Source organism: Theropithecus gelada, chromosome 16, assembly GCF_003255815.1.
Source record: "Theropithecus gelada isolate Dixy chromosome 16, Tgel_1.0, whole genome shotgun sequence".
Classification (NCBI taxonomy): domain Eukaryota; kingdom Metazoa; phylum Chordata; class Mammalia; order Primates; family Cercopithecidae; genus Theropithecus; species Theropithecus gelada.
In genome coordinates this window covers 30209856-30232480 of record NC_037684.1, presented here as the reverse complement: position 1 = coordinate 30232480, position 22625 = coordinate 30209856, and the positions used below count along the sequence as shown (strand labels likewise).

At 47.6% G+C, this 22625-nt stretch overlaps 1 protein-coding gene across 1 annotated transcript in view; it reads left to right on the top strand.

The window, feature by feature from the left end:
* The window catches only part of STAT5B (signal transducer and activator of transcription 5B), an 83122-nt gene extending 61651 nt beyond the window's left edge, over positions 1 to 21471 (top strand). Inside the window, exons 4-16 of the mRNA XM_025363461.1 lie at positions 3 to 100; positions 535 to 690; positions 1096 to 1275; positions 1959 to 2046; positions 2141 to 2263; positions 3658 to 3750; positions 8216 to 8422; positions 9875 to 9969; positions 10071 to 10201; positions 13166 to 13336; positions 17898 to 17949; positions 18255 to 18362; positions 18829 to 21471. Coding sequence (XP_025219246.1) covers positions 3 to 100; positions 535 to 690; positions 1096 to 1275; positions 1959 to 2046; positions 2141 to 2263; positions 3658 to 3750; positions 8216 to 8422; positions 9875 to 9969; positions 10071 to 10201; positions 13166 to 13336; positions 17898 to 17949; positions 18255 to 18362; positions 18829 to 18955 — 1629 coding nt within the window. The 3' untranslated portion in view covers positions 18956 to 21471. The remainder of the gene's footprint in view (positions 1 to 2; positions 101 to 534; positions 691 to 1095; positions 1276 to 1958; positions 2047 to 2140; positions 2264 to 3657; positions 3751 to 8215; positions 8423 to 9874; positions 9970 to 10070; positions 10202 to 13165; positions 13337 to 17897; positions 17950 to 18254; positions 18363 to 18828) is intronic.
* Positions 21472 to 22625: the final 1154 nt, after the last annotated feature.

Genomic DNA, 22625 nt, shown 5'->3' with positions numbered 1-22625 from the left:
CCATCATCCTAGATGACGAGCTGATCCAGTGGAAGCGGCGGCAGCAGCTGGCCGGGAACGGCGGGCCCCCCGAGGGCAGCCTGGACGTGCTACAGTCCTGGTAATGGTGTGGGGCGGCCAGAGGGCAGGGCAGGAGGGGCTGGTGGGGACCCTGGCTGCTTCTGCCTCCTGTGCTAGCTCCTGCAGCAGGCCCCCTCCATCCTGGGACAGCTCTTGTTTCTCCAGGGGGCCTGGTTCCTGAATCAGACTTTGGTCCCCCATCCTGTGCACCTCCCCCAGGAAGGGGGCTGCTGTCCTGGGGGTGGGAGAGAGCTCGGGGGTGTGGGGTGATGCTCGGGCTGTTTGGGCCTAGTCAGGGTCGCCCCTCCTGTGTACATTTCTAATTCTGGGAGGCAGAGAGCTCTGCTCTTCCCATGGGTGGGAGGTGTGGTGAAAGCACAGAGCCTTCCTGCGGGAGGGGGAGCTGTGTCTTGGGGCCTGGCGTCTGTGCGAAGAAGCCATTGTCCTCCTGTTGGCCTTGGGGCTCCTGTGCAGGTGTGAGAAGTTGGCTGAGATCATCTGGCAGAACCGGCAGCAGATCCGCAGGGCTGAGCACCTCTGCCAGCAGCTGCCCATCCCTGGCCCAGTGGAGGAGATGCTGGCTGAGGTCAACGCCACCATCACGGACATCATCTCAGCCCTGGTGACCAGGTGACTACTGCCTGTTGGCCATGCCCAGGAGCTTGGGGCAGCTCCAGACTGCGTGTGGGGGGCCGCAGGTGCCTTCCAGACCAGCAGATTCGCTTTGTGCCTCTCATCCCTCCCCACTCCGTCTCCAGTTGCTGTGGCTGCTGGGTGCCGCCCTTGCCCGGTTTCTCCTGTGGGCACTGCAAGAGATGCCCTTGGGCCGCAGCCCATGCCAGCTGCTGTGTTATGTCACTCCCCTCTCCATCCTTTCCCTGGACTCTCATGGCTTCCCCAGGAACAGAGGCTGTGCCCGTGCTTTTCACCTCCTGAGCCCCGCGGGAGGCAGTCCCACCCCCACCACAGGAGGACTGAGAGCCCTTTCCCCTGCGCCAACCCCTCATCGTACGTCTGTCCCTGTGTCCCCTGCAGCACATTCATCATTGAGAAGCAGCCTCCTCAGGTCCTGAAGACCCAGACCAAGTTTGCAGCCACCGTGCGCCTGCTGGTGGGCGGGAAGCTGAACGTGCACATGAACCCGCCCCAGGTGAAGGCCACCATCATCAGTGAGCAGCAGGCCAAGTCTCTGCTCAAGAACGAGAACACGCGCAAGTAATTGTGCAGCTTCTTCTCATTCCCTGCTACTTGTCTCGTGTCCTGGCAACAGGAAAAGAAAGAATTCTGCCTCCTGTGTCAGATTCCTGTTTGCCCTTCTGGCCTCTGCTGGGCATCAGCAAAGGAATATAAGGAAGTTCTTGGGTCTGGCGCAGTGGCTCACGCCTGTAATCCCAGCACTTTAGGAGGCTGAGGCAGACAGATCACCTGAGGTCAGGAGTTCAAGACCAGCCTGACCAACATGGTGAAACCCCATCTCTACTAAAAATACAAAAAATTAGTCGGGCATGGTGGTGGGCGCCTGTAGTCCCAGCTACTCGAGAGACTGAGGCAGGAGAATCCCTTGAACCTGGGAGGCAGAGATTGCAGTGAGCCGAGATCACACCATTGTACTCCAGCCTGGGAAACAAGAGCAAAACTCTGTCTCAAAAAAAAAAAAAAGAGAGAAAAGAAAAGTTCTCCTAGGAACTGTTTTCTGTGAAGATAGTTTGATCTTGTTTCATTTTGTAGAGATACGTCCGAGAACCTTACATGTATATGTTATGTAGCTAACATTTCCTCTAAATGACGTACATTTTTAGCAAACTTCTCTATTTCCTGCTACCCCAAATTATATTATTGACTCCGCATGTCCTGAGACCCTGGCATGGGTTTGGAGCTGGTCTCTCTCTGATTTGCAGTGATTACAGTGGCGAGATCTTGAACAACTGCTGTGTCATGGAGTACCACCAAGCCACAGGCACTCTTAGTGCCCACTTCAGGAATATGGTGAGGGTGGAAGAAGAGGAAGAATGAATTTTTCCCTGTTCTTTGAGGAGAACAACTTTCATCTGATGTTTCATCTTGTATTTCTCCTTTGCAGTCCCTGAAACGAATTAAGAGATCAGACCGTCGTGGGGCAGAGTCAGTGACAGAAGAAAAATTTACAATCCTGTTTGAATCCCAGTTCAGTGTTGGTGGAAATGAGCTGGTTTTTCAAGTCAAGGTAAAGCCTTCCCTAACCTCTGCGTGTGCATGTGCGCGCGTGTGTGTATGTGGTGTACTTTATGTTACAAAATAATTTTTTTTTATCACGTAGCATCTTCTTTTTGACTATTGGTAAACTGAAAACAGACCGACCTCACCCTGAGAACTGTATCACTTAGATTCTCTTAAGATATGAACAAAGCCTGAGCACAGTGGCTCATGCCTGTAATCCCAGCACTTTGGAAGGCTGAGGCAGGCAGGTCACTTGAGGTCAGGAGTTCAAGACCAGCCTGGCTAACACAGTGAAACCCCATCTCTACTAAACAGTACAAAAATTAGCCAGGCTTGGTGGCACATGCCTGTAATCCCAGCTACTCAGGAGAATCACTTGAACCTGGGAGGCTGAGGTTGCAATGAACCGAGATTGTGCCACTGCACTCTAGCCTGGGCAAAAGAGTGAGACACTGTCTTTAAAAAAAAAAAAAAAAAAAAAGACACGAACAAACAAGGTCCAGTGCAGTGGCTCACATCTGTAATCCTAACACTTTGGGAGGCCAAGGCAGGAGTTTTGCTTGAGTTCAGGAATTCCAGACCAGCCTGGGCAACATAGTGAGACCCCATCTCGACAAAAATAAATAAATAAATAAATAAATAAATAAATAAATAAATAAATAAAATAAAAAATAGGCCAGGCATGGTGGCTCAAACCTGTAATCCCTGCACTTTGGGAGGCTGAGGCGGGTGGATCACGAGGTCAGGGGTTTGAGACCAGCCTGGCCAACATGGTGAAACCCCGTCTCTACAAAAAATACAAAAATAGCTGGGTGTGGTGGTATGTGCCTGTAATCCTAGCTACTGTGGAGGCTGAGGCAGGAGAATCACTTGAACCTGGGAAGCAGAGGTTGCAGTGAGCCTAGACTGCGCCATTGCACTCCAACCTGGGTGACAGAGCAAGACTCCGTCTCAAAAAAATAAAAGTAAAAATAAAAAATAAAATATGAACAAACAATAATGAACTGAACTAGCTGGAGAGAGAGACTACAAAATGGATTATGAGAAGCATTACTCGGGATGAATTTGAGTAAAAATTGTGGTAAGTTTTAAATTTGTTATTTGTATTTTTTCCCAGAAATGTCTCCAATAGTCTCTTTTCTCTCTCCTGTTCTCCATGTAACTTTGAGAAACTTTATCCTTCAGAAATATCTACGCAACATTGCTTGTAAAATATTTAAAATTTCTAAGATTGTGCCAGTGTGAAAAGTCATATTATTCCTGGGGCCATTTAGATTCTGTGTGTGAGGGGAACATTAACTGAAACTTGGAATAAAAGCGTTGTAATAATAAGAAAAAAAAAAAGGGAAGGAGAAGAACTTGAGGCTCGTGGGCGCTCAGCCTTCTCTTGTGTCTTTTTAGACCCTGTCCCTGCCAGTGGTGGTGATCGTTCATGGCAGCCAGGACAACAATGCAACGGCCACCGTTCTCTGGGACAATGCTTTTGCAGAGCCTGTGAGTGGATTCCTCGGGCATGTGGGTCCCCAAATCAATGCCAGTGTCATGAATCTCATTCACGTATTATCCCTTTAAAAAGCATAGGAAAAGGCCGGGCACAGTGACTCACACCTGTAATCCCAGCACTTTGGGAGGCCGAGACGGGCGGATCACAAGGTCAGGAGATCCGAGACCATCCTGGCTAACACGGCGAAACCCCGTCTCTACTAAAAACACAAAAAATTAGCCGGGCGAGGTGGCGGCGCCTGTGGTCCCAGCTACTCGGGAGGCTGAGGCAGGAGAATGGCGGGAACCCGGGAGGCAGAGCTTGCAGTGAGCTGAGATCTGGCCACTGCACTCCAGCCTGGGCGACAGAGCGAGACTCCGTCTCAAAAAAAAAAATAAATAAAAAATAAAAAAAATAAAAAAATAAAAAGCATAGGAAAAGGCCGGGCACAGTGACTCACACCTGTAATCCCAGCACTTTGGGAGGCCGAGGCGGGTGGATCACCTGAGATCAGGAGTTCGAGACCAGCCTGGCCGACATGGCAAAACCCTATTTCTATTAAAAAATACCAAAAAATTAGCTGGGCATCATGGCACACACCTCTAATCCCAGCTACTTGGGAGGCTGAGGCACAAGAATCACTTGAACCCGAGCAGCAGAGATTTCAGTGAACCAAGATCACGCCACTGTACTCCAGCCTGGGTGACAGAGCAAGACTCCATCTCAATTAAACAACCGAAAAAAAAAAAAAAAGGATAGGAAAAAAGACGCTGTTTTCTTTAGTGGGAGGCAGAATAGAAAGAATGTGGAAAGTGGAAAGAACATGGGCTTGACGTCGGGCCAGGGTTTGAACTGAGACTCCACCATTTCCTCACTCCATGAACACACGGGCAGTTCACTTTACCTCTCTGAGCCTGAGCTTCCAGCAGGTGTCTGCAGCACAGGGATACTCTTGCTGCACAGCATTGTTAGGAAGATTAAATTAGATAACATAGAAAATGCTTGCCACACAGTCAGTACCCAGTCAATATTATTTTGAATCCTTGGGTGAAACTATGAATGGGATTTGGGACTCCCAGATTCACTCCAGAGGTTAGATCTCTCGAGAGGCTTACTTTAGCATAGAAGTTGCTTCATATCCTCTTCCTTTCAATAAATGAAGATGCTATTAAATGTCTTTTCCAAATTTTAGTTTCTGTGATTCATTCCAGGTCTCATGAAGAATGAGATGCTTTGTATCAAGGAAGATATAATTTGGTGGATTTATGCCCCCAAATGTTATCTGAATCCCGCTAGCCTGCTGCTCGATGAGCATTTTAAAGATCTCATAGGCTGGGTGCAGTGGCTCACGCCTGTAATCCTAGCACTCCAGGAGGCCAAGGCAGGCAGATCCCTTGAGCTCCAGACTAGCCTAGGCAACATGGCAAAATCCGGTCTCTACAAAAAATACCAAAAAATTACCCGGGCATGGTACACCAGCCTGTCGTCCCAGCTACTTGGGGGCTGAGGCCAGGAGGATCTTGAGCCCAGGAGGTCTAGGCTGCAGTGAGCCAAGATTGCGCCACTGTACTCCAGCCTGGGTGACAAAGCAACACCCTGTCTCAAAGAAAAAAAATTTTTTAGTAGACAAAAGTCATTCGTTACATGTTTCCAGTAGAGATTAGCCCGTAAAAGCATGATAAAAGGGTTATCATTTGGGACATAAGAGTATGTCCTCCTCTAAGTATATCCAACAAACCTTGATTATGTTTTGTTTTGTGGCCGTTAGAATATAGGATTTGACTGTTAGTTCAGCAGCTCGTTTACAAAACAGCATGGATAGCATGGGGTACCTTCCAGTTGTGTGTAAAGAAGGTGAAATAGAACCTTCTGGCTCATGTGGAGAGGCTTAACGTTTCCAACAGTCCTCTTTAGAGAAAAAGTATTTCACTGCAAAGGTGAGATTTTTAAAAGATATTCTACCATGCTTCACTTACAGACTCTGAATTAGAAGCTCCTGTTTGAAACTATCTGCCTCTTGTCCTAATAAGCCTACTGGATAAGAGTGTTACATCTCTCATTTCCTTCCCTGCCTGTCCACAGATCTCACTCCCTGTGTACCTTTGGCATCTCCTGCACCATGTAATTACTGAAGTATCCTGTCTAAATAAATAAACATTTTTGACATTCTCAATTATGTTAATGACTACTTACATCTTATGCTTTTTTTTTTTTTTTTTTGAGACGGAGTCTCACTCTGTCGCCCAGGCTGGAGTGCAGTGGCCGGATCTCAGCTCACTGCAAGCTCCGCCTCCTGGGTTCACGCCATTCTCCTGCCTCAGCCTCCCGAGTAGCTGGGACTACAGGCGCCCGCCACCTCGCCCGGCTAGTTTTTTGTATTTTTAGTAGAGACGGTGTTTCACCGTGTTAGCCAGGATGGTCTCGATCTCCTGACCTCGTGATCCACCCGTCTCGGCCTCCCAAAGTGCTGGGATTACAGGCTTGAGCCACCGCGCCCGGCCCTATTTTTTTTTTTAATTTTTTGAGACGGAGTCTTGCTCTGTCACCCAGGCTGGAGTACAGTGGCATTATCTCAGCTCACTGCAGCTTCTGCCTTCTGGGTTCAAGCGACTCTCCTGCCTCAGCCTCCTGAGAAGCTGGGATTACAGGTGCATGCCACCACGCCCAGTTAGTTTTATGTTTTCAATAGAGCCCAGGTCTCACCATGTTGGCCAGGCTGGTCTTGAATTCTTGACCTCAAGTGATCCACCCACCTCAGCCTCTCAAAGTGCCGGGATTACAGGCGTGAGCCACTGCACCCAGCTGACCTTATGTTATGTTAAAATAAAGACTTGCAGCTGGGCACGGTGGCTCACACCTGTAATCCCAGCACTTTGGGAGGCCAAGGCGGGTGGATCATTTGAGGTCAGGAATTTGAGACTAGCTTGGCCAACATGGTGAGACTCTCATCTCTACTAAAAATACAAAAATTATCTGGGCATGGTGATGCGTGCCTGTAATCTCACCTACTCGGGAGGCTGAGGCAGGAGAATCGCTTGAACCCGGGAGGCAGAGGTTGCAGTGACCCGAGATGGTGCCACTGCACTCCAGCCTGGGCAACACAGTGAGACTCCATCTCAAAAAACTAAAAAATAAAAAATAAAGACTTGTGGCCAGGCACAGTGGTTTATGCCTGCAATCCCAGCAGTTTGGGAGGCCAAGGCAAGTGGATCTCTTGAACCCAGGAATTCGAGGCCAGCCTTGTCAACATGGCAAAACCCTGTCTCTACAAAAAACACAAAAATTAGCCAGGCATGGTGGTACACGCCTGTAGTCCCAGCTGTTGGGGAGGCTGAAGTAGGAAAATTGCTTGAGCCGGGGAGGCAGAGGTTGCAATGAGCCAAGATTGGGCCACTGCACTCCAGCCTGGATGACAGAGCGAGATCTTACCTAAAAAATAAAATAAAATACTTGTGGAAATTGATTCCTCAGATGTATTTGCCTATGTGTCCTATGGGTCAAATAACATAAGAACATTGCATCATTGTTAGTTAATAGCTAAAGATGAGGCTATAACACTGATGCCTATCTATGGGGGTCTGGTGAAATTTCTTTATGTGCTGATATGAGGTCTCCCAGATAGAGGATTAAGTGAAAAGAGGAAAATGCAGAACATGTGGATTTTGTGCTACCATTTATGAAGAAAAGGAAAAAGTATATGTCATTGCTGGCATGCATAGAATATCTTTGGTGGGATACACAAGAAACTGTGTTAGCTGCCTTTAAAGAAAAGAACTGGGTTGCTGGGGGACAGGGATAGGGAGTGACTTCACTGTATAGCCATCTATGCTTTTTGAATTTTAAATAATGTGAAAATGACCTATTGAAAAAAAGATTTATAACAAAATAAAATGGAATACTATGGTCGAACGGGTTGAAAAGCAGTTTATTAAAAGTTAATGTTCTAACCTATTTCTCAATAAATCCATCCAACTCAAAATTTCCACTCTTCCATACCAAGTTGTTTTACTTTGAGCTAGAGTAATCTTGGCAGAAGGAGTTGAGGGCAAGGATTCCACTTGTGTACACACATGCCGACATGTGTACACACATATGCACATACTCTCTCTGTTTGTACCTAGAGAACCAGTCTTTCAGATTTCTAAATTCCCAAGGTGTTTACAATCTAAAAGCCGGACCTTGGTTATGTTTTGGTGTGTGGCTGTTAGAACAAAGGATTTGACTGTTAGTTCAGCAGCTCATTTACAAAACAACATGGATAGCATGGGTTACCTTCTAGTTGTGTGTAAAGAAGGTGAAACGGAACCTTCTGAATTTCACCGAACTATGTACCCCGGCAGAGTCCGAATTTATCCTCAGGCCCTGCAAGACAAATGTTTGTAACCACTCCCAGCAATCAGTGTTTTTCTTTTGTGGCTTGAGGGAATAAATCATGCAACTGTTTTCTCATCAGATTCTGGCCTCTCTCCCTCTCAGGGCAGGGTGCCATTTGCCGTGCCTGACAAAGTGCTGTGGCCACAGCTGTGTGAGGCGCTCAACATGAAATTCAAGGCCGAAGTGCAGAGCAACCGGGGCCTGACCAAGGAGAACCTTGTGTTCCTGGCGCAGAAACTGTTCAACAACAGCAGCAGCCACCTGGAGGACTACAGCGGCCTGTCCGTGTCCTGGTCCCAGTTCAACAGGGTAGGGGCCCGGCCACCAGCAGCTGTTAGATCTGTCCCTCCCAACTAGACATTCTCAGGAGTCTCCCTGCCCTGGGCCCTTATTCTTCATGTCTGTAATAAAATGTACCAAAAGTATTAGAAGCTTCTGACTAGATGGACAACTTGAGAGTTACCCAGGTCACATGTAGAAAACGTCTACAGTTAATGCATTTTCTTCCTTTGTAAAGGAAATAGAGCAAAACAGACGTTAACATAGCTCATGAGAAGCAAAGCTTTTGAGGGGATGCGAACTCCGGGCCTCTCTCCGCTTCACTCTTTTGTGTTCCCCATGTATAATGCCAGATCAGGCTCCTATGGGACCCTCAACCCACGCAAAGGGATGCTGATGAAAGAAACTTCTCCTCTAGCATCTGTTAATTCAGATGTTACTTTGATTTTATTTTTATTTATTTATTTATTTTTGAGACAGAGTTTCACTCTTGTTGCCCAGGCTGGACTACAATGGCACAATCTCGGCTCACCACAGCCTCCGCCTCCTGGGTTCAAGTGATTCTCCTGCCTCAGCCTCCCAAGTAGCTGGGATTACAGGCATGCGCCACCACACACGGCTAATTTTGTATTTTTAGTAGAGACGGGGTTTCTCCATGTTGGTCAGGCTGGTCTCGAACTCCCGACCTCAGGTGATCTGCCTGCCTCAGCCTCCCAAAGTGCTGGGATTACAGGCATGAGCCACTGCACCCACCCTATTTATTTTTGTTTATTTATTTATTTTTGAGATGGTGTCTCGCTCTGTCACAAGGAGTGCAGTGGTGCGGTCTCGGCTCACTGCAACCTCCGTCTCCCAGATTCAAGCAATTCTGCCTCAGCCTCCTGAGTAGCTAGGATTACAGGCACCCGCCACCATGTCCAGCTAATTTTTGTGTTTTTAGTAGAGACAGGGTTTCACTATGTTGGCCAGGCTGGTCTCAAAACTCCTGACCTCAAGGGATCTGCCTACCTCGGCCTCCCAAAGTGCTGGGATTGCATGCATGAGCCACCACGCCCAGCGTCACTTTGATTTTAATTTAACTTTTGTTTCTTTTCCTGCCCGCCCCCACCCCCAAGGTATTTTAAATGTCTTTAATTTGGAGCCTAACAATGTGCATTTCTCAGAAGCTCCCAGGTGACACTGATGCTGCTGGTCACAGACCACACATCAAAACTAGCAAGGGACGGGTCAGCCCAGCCCCAGGTGAAAGTGTCTGTAGCAGGACCCCACTGGGTGCTGGTAACTGCAGTGTGGTATTTTCCCCTTCTTGCCTCTTTTCTTCTCCATGGGACCATTAGGTAAAACTCAGGTAGGTGGGGATGTTTGTACACCTCTGACAAGGGTAGATGTTTGTTTCCCATTTAATTTTTCCAATTAAATATATGTATAATATTCCAAGTGTTACTCTTGTTTTCTTGTGTTTACTGTTGTATCTCCAACCAGGAGAATTTACCAGGACGGAATTACACTTTCTGGCAGTGGTTTGACGGTGTGATGGAAGTGTTAAAAAAACATCTCAAGCCTCATTGGAATGATGGGTGAGAATCATTATTTCTTAAGGCACCAACAGAGTCTGAAGGTCTTCTTTCTGGCATCATAAGTCACACTCTGCTTCTGTCCTTTGTCCTTGGTGATCCAGGGCCATTTTGGGGTTTGTAAACAAGCAACAGGCCCATGACCTACTCATTAACAAGCCAGATGGGACCTTCCTGCTGAGATTCAGTGACTCAGAAATTGGCGGCATCACCATTGCTTGGAAGTTTGATTCTCGTGAGTGCCCCTCCCTTATATCCAAAGTTTGCTGCTTTCGTTACAAAATTATTTTAACAAATAATTTAGTGGGTACTTACTATTTGTTGGGGTCAGTTCTAATTATGGGAAACACAAATGTATAGCCATGACATACTTTTAATAAGGCAGCCTATGAAAAATACTAATATGGGAAACACAGTTACTAATGTGGTTATGCATGAAAGTATATGGCAACATGGTTATACATGAAAGTTAAACCGTGACATGGCTACCTATGATACAAGAGTCTGTGCAGAATCTCAGTTGCTTCCCTCTTAAAATGTTTGCCTTATTGTATTACTCTGCATAAAGCTTATTTCAGTGAAGAATTACTTGGATGATTTGAAGTTCTTACAGTAGTAAAAATATTCCTTTTAACATACGGATATTGCCATCAATCGTTCTACCCAAGATGTTAGTTCTTTTCTTTTCTTTTCTTTTCTTTTTTTTTTGAGATGGAGTCTCGCTCTGTCGCCCAGGCTGGAGTGCAGTGGCCGAATCTCAGCTCACTGCAAGCTCTGCCTCCCGGGTTTACGCCATTCTCCTGGCTCAGCCTCCCGAGTAGCTGGGACTACAGGCGCCCGCCACCTTGCCTGGCTAGTTTTTTTGTATTTTTTAGTAGAGACAGGGTTTCACCGTGTTAACCAGGATGGTCTCCATCTCCTGACCTCATGATCTGCCCGTCTTGGCCTCCCACAGTGCTGGGATTACAGGCTTGAGCCACCGCCCCCGGCCAGTTCTTTTCTTTTTTTGAAACAGGGTCTCACTCTTTTGCCTGGGCGGGAGTGCAGCGGCACAAACATGGCTCACTGCAGCCTCAACCTCCTGGCCTCAAGCAATCCTCCTGCCTCAGCCTCCTGATTAGCTGGGACCACACACATGCACCACCACACCCATCTAATTTTTAAATTGTTTGTATGTTGCCCAGGCTGGTCTCGAACTCCTGGGCTCAAACAATCCTCTGCTTCGGCCTCCCAAAGTATTGGGATTACGGGCGTGAGCCACTGCACCAGGGCATCAGGAATGTTAGTTCTCACCTCTGACCCTCACAATAAGGGTAGCTTGCTAGTTCGTTTTCTGTGAATTAAAGTTTTTAATAACTTTTGGCTGGGTGCGGTGGCTCATGTCTGTAATCCCAGCACTTTGGGAGCCTCAGGCGGGAGGATCTCTTGAGGCCATGAGTTTAAGACCAGCCTGGACAACATAGCAAGCCCCTGTCTCTAAGTAAATAAATAAATAAGTTAATTAGCTGGGCATGGTGGTGCTCATGGTGTGCGCCTGTAGTCCCAACTACTCTGGAGGGTGAGGCGAGATGATCACTTGACCCCAGGAGTTCAAGGTTACAGTGAGTCACGATCACATTACTGTACTCCAGCCTGGGCAACAGAGTAAGACCCTGTCTCATAAACAAACAAACAAAAAGGCTGGGCATGGTGGCTCACACCTGTAATCCCAGCACTTTGGGAGGCCAGGGCGGGCGAATCATGAGGTCAGAAGATTGAGACCATCCTGGCTAACACGGTGAAACCCCATCTCTACTAAAAATACAAAAAAATTAGCCGGGTGTGGTGGAGGGCACCTGTAGTCCCAGCTACTTGGGAAGCTGAGGCAGGAGAATGGCATGAACCCAGAAGGCAGAGCTTGCAGTGAGCCGAAATGGTGCCACTGCACTCTAGCCCGGGCGACAGAGCGAGACTAAATCTCAAAAAAAAAAAAAAAAAAAAAAAAAAAAAAAATCACTTTTAATAGCTCTTATGCTTTCTCTGGTTGTGGGCATGCTTCCTAGCTCTTATATATCTTTGTATAGGGAATCAGGGATCGGGGGTCAGTAAGAACTGTTTCTTCTGCTGAGGACCGGAATACTGTTTGAACTTGAAACGTCTGAGATTATTGGATCTCTTGGGAAGTGATTGGTGTATTACCTGCTTATCTACCCATGGCTTTTATTTTTATTTTTTGAGATGGAGTCTCTGTCACCCAGGCTGGAGTGCAGTGTCATGATCTCAGCTCACTGCAATCTCCACCTCCCAGCCTCAAGCCATCCTCCCGCCTCAGCATAGTACCTGGGACTACGGATGAGCGCCACCACAATTGGCTGATTTTTGTATTTTTAGTAGAGACGGGGTTTCATCATGTTGGCCAGGCTGGTCTCAAACTCCTAACCTCAGGTGATCCACCTGTCTAGGCCTCCAAAAGTGTGAGATTACAGGTGTGAGCCACCATGCCTGGCCCCTACCCATGGCTTTTAAAACTATTTCAGGCCGGGCCAACATAGTGAAACTCCATCTCTATTAAAAATACAAAATTAGGCCAGGCGCGGTGGCTCAAGCCTGTAATCCCAGCACTTTGGGAGGCCGAGACGGGCGGATCACAAGGTCAGGAGATCGAGACCATCGTGGCTAACACGGTGAGACCCCGTCTCTACTAAAAAATACAAAAAACTAGCCGGGTGAGTTGGCGGGCGCCTGTAGTCCCAGCTACTCGGGAGGCTGAGGCAGGAGAATGGCGTAAACCCGGGAGGCGGAGCTTGCAGTGAGCTGAGATCCGGCCACTGCACTCCAGCCTGGGCCACAGAGCGAGACTCTGTCTCAAAAAAAAAAAAAAAAACTACAAAATTAGCTGGGTGTGGTGGCACGTGCCTGTAATCCCAACTACTTGGGAGGCTAAGGCAGGAGAATTGCCTGAACCAGGGAGTCGGAGGTTGCAGTGAGCCAAGATCACACCACTGCACTCCAGCCTGGTAACAGAGCAAGACTCCATCTCAAAATAAGTAAATAAATAAATGAATAAAAATACTTCACCTGTAACCCATGGTTATTTTTAAATGGAGATTTCTATTGGAGCCATTATAATGGCAAGTTTGAATTTATAGTATGTTTGGGTTTTAAGATTTCCTATTCAGAAATCATGTTTAGAATGTGTTTGTTCTGTTTATTGATCTAGAGGAAAGAATGTTTTGGAATCTGATGCCTTTTACCACCAGAGACTTCTCCATTCGGTCCCTAGCCGACCGCTTGGGAGACTTGAATTACCTTATCTACGTGTTTCCTGATCGGCCGAAAGATGAAGTATACTCCAAATACTACACACCAGTTCCCTGCGAGTCTGCTACTGGTAACAGTGTTCGCATTCTGAATTGATTTTGTGTGTGTGTGTGCGCGTGCCTGTGTGCGTGCGTGCATGTGTGCGTGTGTTATCTCTCTTGCATGAAAACCCACACAATTACCATTCAGTGAGAGCAGTTTGAGCATTTTCCAGGGAAGATGTAAACCCTGGGCTGGATTCTTCAGTCGTACAGAAAACACATCTGCCACTAATCCCAAATATCAAATTGAAGAAAACATTCTTTTTAATACAAGCTTAGATCAAACAAAATTAGAGAGGTAAAATTTTGTTTTTCATGCCAGAGATAGTTTTATTGCTTTCTGAGTTTAGAAGTATTACATATTTATTATAAAATTTTCAGAAGACGCATAAAGGCATGAAAAAGAAAACAGGCCAGGTACAGTGGGTCATGCCTGTAATCCCAGCACTTTGGGAGACCAAGGCAGGCGGATCATTTGAGGTCAGGAGTTCCAGACCAGCCTGGCCAACATGGTGAAACCCCATCTCTACAAAAAATACAAAAATTAGGTGTGGTGGCGGGTACCTGTAATCGCAGCTACTCGGGAGGCTGAGGCATGAGAATCACTTGAACCCGGGAGGTGAAGATCGCAGTGAGCTGAGACTGTGCCACTGCACTCCAGCCTGGGCAATAGAGTGAGACTCAGGATCAAAAAAAAAAAAAAAAGAAAGTCAGTCAGGCGTGGTGGTTCACTCCTATAATCCCAGCACTTTGGGAGGCTGAACCCAGGAGGTGGAGGTTACAGTGAGCTGAGATCGTGCTGTTGCACTCCAGGCTAGGCAACAAGAGTGAAACTCCGTCTCAAAAACAAAAACAAAAAAACAGATACCACACAACATCTCTCATCTAGAGATTAACCTCTATGGATGATTTAGTGACTATTCTTGCACTCTCTAAACAGGTATGTATTATACATTGCATCACCTGATGTTTGAAGTTCCTGTTTGGAGGTTAAATCTAGCAGGAGAATGAAGACCATAAACAAGGAAACATATATTCAGGCCAGGCACAGTGGCTCATGCCTGTAATCCCAGCCTTTTGGGAGGCTGAGGCAGGTAGATCACCCAAGGTCAGGAGTTTGAAACCAGCCTGGCCAATGTGGTGAAACCCCATCTCTACTAAAAATACAAAAAGTAGCTGGGTGTGGTGGCGGGTGCCTGTAATTCCAGCTACTTGGGAGGCTGAGGCAGGAGAATCACCTGAACCAGGAAGGGGGAGGTTGCAGTGAGCCGAGATTATGCCACTGCACTCCAGCTTGGGCAACAGAGTGAGACTCTGTCTCAAAAACAAACAAACAAAACACAAATGTATTCATTTAGTGATGGGCGCTCTGAAGACAAAGCAAGGTAGAGGGATAGAGAAGTGGCAGGGAGGAGAATGGAGGTGTTATTTTACTAGAGTGGTCAAAGGGGGTTTCTCTGAGAACATGTTTTTTTTGTTTTTGTTTTTGTTTTTGTTTTTGAGACAGGGTCTCACTTTGTTGCCCAGGCTGGAGTACATTGCTCACTGCAGTCTCCAACTGCTAGGCTCAAGGGATCCCCCCACCTGAGCCTCCCACATAGTTGGGACTACAGGCATGCACCACCAATCCTGGTTAATTATTTTATTTTTATAGATCTGGGGTCTTGCTATGTTTCCCAGACTGGTGTCAAATTCCTGGGCTTAAGCAGTGCTCCTTCCTTAGTCCCCCAAGTTTCTGGGATTATAGGCGTGAGTCTGTACCCAGCCAGGATGTGATATTTGAATAGTCATAAATGAAGTGAGGAAGCTAGCCATACAAAGATCTAGAGAAAAAACATTCTATGCCAAGAGAACAAGTACAAAAATCCTGGGTTGGGAATGGGCATGTCTGGAAAGCCTCAGGAGGGCCAGGGAGGCTGGAGCCTGTTCAGCAGGGAAGATAAGTGGTAAGAGCTGAGGTCAGAGCACTCCAGCCTTGGAGTTCAGGGTAAAAGGTTGGGGTTTGGACCATACTATATATAATTTTTTGTGACTTTTTATTTTTTTCACTTGGAAATATATCCTAGGTAGCTGGGCATGGTGGCTTACGCCTGTAATCCCAGCACTTTGGGAGGCCAAGGCAGGCAGATCACTTGAGGTCAGGAGTTCGAGACCAGCCTGACCAACATGGTGAAACCTCGTCTCTACTAAAAAAAAATACAAAAATTAGCCGGGTGTGGTGGCAGACACCGGTAATCCCACTACTCAGGAGGCTGAGGCAAGAGAATCGCTTGAACCCGGGAGGCGGAGGTTGCAGTGAGCCGAGATCACGCCACTGCACTCTAGCCTGGGAACAGAGCAAGACTGCTGCAAAAAATATATATATCCTGTGCAGAGTTGCAGCTCAGTAAATGTAATCTTCCAACACCATTTTGATGATTGCCTACAGTCCCATTGTATTATGGTGAGTTACATGTTCGTTATTTAAGATGCTTATAATTTGGGCCTGGGCACAGTGTCTCATGCCTGTAATTCCAGCACTTTAGTAGGCCAAGGAAGGAGGATTGCTTGAGCCTAGGAGTTTGAGACCAGCCTGGGCAACATAGTGAGACTCCATATCTACAAAAATGAAAGTGAGCTGCGCTTGGTGGCACATGCCTGTAGTCCCAGCTACTCAGAAGGCAGAGGCTGGAGGATTGGTTGAGCCCAGGAATTAGAGGCTGCAATGAGCTATGATTGTGCCATTGTACTGTAGCATATATGACAGAGTAAGATCCTGTTTCAGAAAAAAAAAGTCCTATTTCTGGCAGCATTTCTTTGGTTTTTAGCTTCTTAGCCAATCTATAAAATTCTCTATACACTGTAAAGCACAAAAAAAAATGAGGTATTATGAAAAGGTCGCTCCTGACACTGGAAGCCCTGGAAGAAGAAGATTAGGGTAACAAGCAATTGGTGAACCCTGCAGCATTTCACCCTCTTGGGCTACTTAAATGACAAACTCTTTGTCCTGTAATCATAGTGGGATCGTCCTTGCCTAGTATAATTAACATTGTACTGATTCCTGTATTCACATACCCAGAAACAAGACTTCATTCTCCCATGTCAGATATCACATTCTTACTACCTGCTTACCTGGATTTCCATAGTCAGCCTTCTGAAAAGGTAACTGGTCGACCAGATCATGTGCAGGTTTATCTGCTCATCTGCCACATCCCAGTGGGGATTCTGTGGGAAGCAAAGGACACATCGCATTCTTGGCACCAACATCACTCACTGGGACTAGTGACATCAAAGTACCCCAAATGCGGAAGCACCAGGCGTGAAGAAGCGTGCACGTGCTGGGAAAAGTAGCCTTCCCTTCCCTGAAAGACTAGACACTCAGAGTTAGAGGAACCTCAGACATCATCAGGTCAGATCAGTGGCTCTCCAGTGCCTAGGCCTTTCCATAGGATCCCTGACCAGTGCATATGCACCTTCTGCTTGAAAACCTCCAATGATGGTCAGGCACCGTGGCTCACACCTGTAATCCCAGCACTTTGGGAGGCCAAAACGGTGGATCACTTGAGGTCAGGGGTTTGAGACCTGACCAACATGAAGAAACCCCATCTCTACCAAAAATACAAAAATTAGCTGGGCTTGGTGTCACGCACCTGTAATCCCAGCCACTCGGGAGACTGAAGCACAAGAATCGCTTGAACCTAGGAGGTGGAGGTTGCAGTGAGCTGAGATCGCACCACTGCACTCCAGCGTGGGCAACAGAGCGAGACTCTGTCAAAAAAGAAAAAAAAGAAAACCTCCAGTGACAAGGAAATCAGTCCTTCCTAAGATAAATCATTTCTTTTCTGGGCAGTTCTACTTAGAACATTCTTCTCTACATGGCTGAACATTTGTCCTCTTAGGACCTGCCCCTCCTGGTCCTGATTTTATCCCCTGGGTCAGGTAGAGCAAATCCTGTCTCTCTGCTGCATCTTGGACTTTAAGCTTTTCAAGGTATTTTTTTTTTAATTAGTACGCAATTAGTGCTTGACTTAGATTTGTATTGAAGTACATAGTTTCCGTGGTTTGAAGAATTTATTGAAACATCCAAGCCAATTTGGAAGACATCTTGAATTTCAGTTTTAGTGCTGACCTTCTCCTTTACCAGGTCTTCCTAACAGATTGAAATATTAAATGTTTGGCCAAGTGCAGTGGCTCACGCCTGTAATCCCAGCACTTTGCGAGGCCAAGGTGGGCAGATCACTTGAGGTCAGGAGTTAGAAAACAGCCTGGGCAGCATGGTGGAACCCCGTCTCTACTAAAAATACAAATATTAGCCAAAGTGTGGTGGTGCATCTGTAATCCAGCTACTCAGGAGGCTGAGGCATGAGAATCATTTGAACCTGGGAGGCAGAGGCTGCAGTGAACCGAGATTGCACCGCTGTACTCCAGCCTGGATGACAGAGTGAGACTGTTTCAAAAAACAAAACAAAAAAGAAATATTAAGGGCTTGTGTCATATCCTTAGATAAGTTAGGTGGTTATGTTCTGTCCTAAGAAAAGATGTGATTCATAAGGAAGATCACATTTTTATTTCACTTGAGCACTTTGATTCACCACATTCTCCCCTTGGCAGCTAAAGCCGTTGATGGATACGTGAAGCCACAGATCAAGCAAGTGGTCCCTGAGTAAGTGGCCAGGTGGCTCTGGCCCTCCTTCTGCCTCTTTCCTCCTTCCCCAGACCCTGCCTCCCACCCTGATCCTGGGCCCAGCTTTCTGCTCCCCCAGGAAACCTGTCTCAGCCCTGGGGAGGGACCTGGGCTTGGTCACGCTGTGCCAGTACCCGAGTGCCCACTCCTGTAGCTGGAGCTCCAGGGCCAAGTGGGCACTTTGTCCTTCTACACCCCGAGAAAGACAAACATGCCCCTCGGTCCCCTCCCCGTCAGCTGCCCTGGCCTCCCTGGCGGCTGAAGCTGTTCTCTTCCTTCTGCAGGTTTGTGAACGCATCTGCAGATGCCGGGAGCGGCAGCGCCACGTACATGGACCAGGCCCCCTCCCCAGCTGTGTGCCCCCAGGCTCACTATAACATGTACCCACAGAAGTAGGTGGCGTTCTTGTTGGGGGCCACAGGGGAGGAACTGGGGGCTTGGCCCCAGGCTGGACCCCTGGAGGGCTGGTGGGCAAAGGAATCCAGAGCTCCTCTAGATCTGAGACCAGGCAGCCCTGGCCCGGGCTCTGGCCTTTGGGAGGGAGAGATTTGACCAGAAGTGATTGGTGGTTTAGAGTTGGGTTGGGCAAATGTCATCTGTTCCCCTCTCTCAAAATGGAGATTTTTCTTGCTCTAAGGACTGAGTGGAGTTATGCTGTGTCTGGACAGCCGTTGTGAGAGGTAACTGGGGAGGGCATTTCAGTCTGAGTTGCTGTGTAGCCAGCTGTTCGAATGGTCATTCTTTTCCCATGAAGCCCCAGGCAGAGGGCATAGGCTGGCTCAGACTGCTCCCCTGGTGGCCTGTGGGGTGGTCTCTCACAGCCTTTCCCCCTCCCTTCATCCCTCTTTCCCTCCCAAGCCCTGATTCAGTCCTTGACACCGATGGGGACTTCGATCTGGAGGACACAATGGACGTGGCACGGCGTGTGGAGGAGCTCCTGGGCCGGCCAATGGACAGTCAGTGGATCCCACATGCACAGTCATGACCCCGCGACCTCTCCGTCTTCAGCTTCTTCATCCTCACCAGAGGAATCACTCTTGTGGATGTTTTAATTCCATGAATCGCTTCTCTTTGGAAACAATACTCATAATGTGAAGTGTTAATACTAGTTGTGACCTTAGTGTTTCTGTGCATGGTGGCACCAGCAAAGGGAATGCGAGTATGTGTTTGTGTGTGTGCGTGTGTGTGTGTGTTTGCACATTATGGTGTTTCTCCCTCTCACTGTCCAAGAGTTTAGTTGTAGCAAAGAGGCCACAGACAGAGGCTGTGGTGGTTTTTACTTTGTGCAAAAAGGCAGTGAGTTTCGTGAAGCCTGGAAGTTGGCCATGTGTCTTAAGAGTGGCTGGACTTTGACATGTGGTTGTTTGAGTAAGAGACGGACAAAGGGAGGAGAAAGCACGTGTGCTCCAGTGAGTCTTCGTCACTCTGCCAAGCAATTGATATATAACCGTGATTGTCTCTGCTTTTCTTCTGAAATGTAGATAACTGCTTTTTGACAAAGAGAGCCTTCCCTCTCCCCTACCCCTGTGTTCTTGGGTAGGAATGGGAAAGGGGGCAACCTACAAAGATTGTTGGGGCAAGGGAAGTCACAGGCTTTCGGATGGGCGGTGGCTTTTCACATAACACTTAGCTCATCTTAACATTCTCTCTTTGTCCTTTCTCCCCTCCTGCCTGCCCGAACCCTGGAATTGCCACTCAGTTCCTCTGGGTGTGCACACATGTTTGGAGAAATAGAGGAGAGAAAAGAGGGCCATGTAACTGAGCGCTTACAGTGCCGCCGTTTGTGTTCTGGCCAGAGTGGAGCGCACAGCCCTGACTCCTGGGCGCTGAGACTGTTGCCTGGTTACCCAGGAAGGTGCTGTTCCGGCTGCCCAGCCTTTCTCTGAGCCAGCGGATGCACAGTCGGAGGTGTTCTTCAGGCTTATTAATAATGCTTTTTGCAAATGTTGAATCATGTTTCTGTTTCTAAGTTGGATCTTTTTTGTTTTCCCCTTCCCACCCTAATTTGACATCAAAATTCTCTCTTGTGCATTGGGCCCTGGGTCATTCGAACCCAGGTCACCTCATTCCCATTCTCTGTTCACACCTGATGTCTTGAAGAGTAGGTGGCAGCAGTGTGGGCTGAACCTAGGCCAGCTTGCTCAGTGGGTCACCCTGCTGTGGGGTCCTGGCGGGTGTTAGTAATGTGAGGAAATGCAGTCAGCAGGTTTGCTGGGGAGTTTGATGCAAGTATAAAAACAAAACAAAACAAAAGCCTCGGTATAATTTTGTTCCACGACTTCTTCTGTAGCTTTACACCAGAAGGAAGGAATGGGCTACAGCAGGCAGTGGGGGAAGCGGGGGTGAGCAGGTGTATTAAAATAGCTTACGGGTAAGGCCTAAAAGGTCACCCCTTGGCCCCCTCTCCAAAAGAAGGGCATGAGCACCCCCAGGAGAGGATGGCCCCAAAAACCTTATTTTTATACATGAGAGTAAATAAACAGATATTTTTTTTACAAAAATAACTTCTGAATTTATCAGTGTTTTGCTGTTAAAGAAAAATATTCCTCTATAGTAAATTATTTATTGGAAGATGACTTTTTTAAAGCTGCCGTTTGCCTTGGCTTGGTTTCATACACTGATTTATTTTTCTATGCCAGGCAGTAGAGTCTCTCTGCCTTTGAGGAGCAGGCTACCCACATCCCACTCAGTCCCTCCCTACCCCTCAAGATTTGATGAAAATTCCAACCCTGAGGATGGGCGCATTGGGGAAGGGTGAGAAGGAGAGCCTGCCTATTCAGGGACCTAGGCTCAAAGAGCCCCTCCCTGCCCGTCACCCAGAGATGCTTCACCGACACCTGCCTCTGAGACCTCGCTGTCTGTTCCAGCAACCCTGGTGGGGGGTCAGACTTGATACACTTTCAGGTTGGGAGTGGACCCACCCCAGGGCCTTCTGAAGACAGAGCAGCCAGGCCGTCCCGGGCCGCTTCGAGCTCACTTTGCAGTTGGCACTGGGTTGGGGAGGAAGAGAGCTGATGAGTGTGGCTTCCCTGAGCGTGGGGTTCCCCTGCTTGTCCAGTTCCAGTTGTGAGCTGTCCTCGGTGTTACTGAGGCTGTGCCTAGAGAGTAGAGATTTTTGATGAAAGGTGTGCTCGCTCTCTGCGTTCTATCTTCTCTCTCCTCCCTGTTCCTGCAAATCACAAGAAAAGGTAGTGGTGTGTCTTGACCCCATCAGCCTCTCACCCACTCCCAGACACACAAGTCCTCAAAGGTTTCAGCTCCGTGTGTGGGATGTGCAGGGTTTTTCTAGGGGGTAGGGAGAGACCAAAATGAATATAACTTAAAATGAAAGTATACTTTTTATAATTTTTCTTTTTAAAACTTTGTGAAATTATTTCAGATACATATTTTAGCGTCAAGGCAGATTAGTTATTTAGCCACCCAAAAAAAGTATTGTGTACAATTTGGGGCAGTCACAAAGTTGTGTATTTTATGTTACAATAAAGGCTTCCTCTGAAGGGATGGTATTGAGTCCTGTTTTTACTTTTTTCTGTCACGTGCCAAGGGAGGGCAGCTTGAACACAGGGATAAGTTTCAAATCATCAGCGTGACCCTGAAAAAGGGAACTGGTTGGGTGGTTGGGAGTTGGCAGCCTCAGAGGGCACGTCATTAGCTCTGATGGCAGATGGGGCCTTTCATACCTTCCTGCTCATGTGATGTTTTGAAAATTAGAATGATGGTCTCATCTTCTTGCCTCCTGACTCCAGAAAGCTTGTCCTTTTTTCTTTTCTCTTTTTTCCAGCTGCCACACAGGCTGGAGTGCAGTAGCGTGATCTTGGCTCACTGCAAGCTCTGCCTCCTGGCTTCACACCATTCTCCTGCCTCAGCCTCCCGAGTAGCTGGAACTACAAGTGCCCGCCACCACGCCTGGCTAATTTTTTTGTATTTTTTAGTAGAGACAAGGTTTCACCGTGTTAACCAGGATGGTCTCGATCTCCTGACCTTGTGATCCACCCACCTCGGCCTCCCAAAGTGCTGGGATTACAGATGCGAGCCACCGCGCCCAGCCGAAAGCTTGTCCTTGAGATTCAGCACATTTAGAGTATCTGACCCTGAGTTCAGCATTGTGTGTGGGATGAGAAATGGTTCCTTCCCGGCAGAGGCTCACAGTTGGAGAAAGGCAGCTACCACAACTGATGATGCTAGGGTATCAGTTCCTGCTGCAATCAAGGCATCCCAAAGTCATTATGCAAAAGAACATGCAGGAAGGACACTGCGCAACTGGAAGTTTTTTTGTTTTGTTTTGTTTTGTTTTAATTGAGTAGCTGGGATTACAGGCGCCACCACTCCTGGCTAATTTTTGTGTTTTCAGCAGAGATGGGGTTTCACCATGTTGACCAGGCTGGTCTCAAACTCACGACCTCAGGTGATCTACCCGCTTTGGCCTCCCAAAATGCTGGGATTACAGGCGTGAGCCACCATGCCCAGCCTGGAGCTGACTCTTAAGGAACAAATAGAGCCGGGCACGGTGGCTCACGCCTGTAATCCCAGCATTTCGGGAGGCCGAGGTAGGTGGATCACCTGAGGTCATGAGTTCGAGACCAGCCTGGTCAACATGGTGAAACCCCATCTCTGCTGAAAACACAAAAAAATTAGCCAGGTGTGGTGGCACGCAC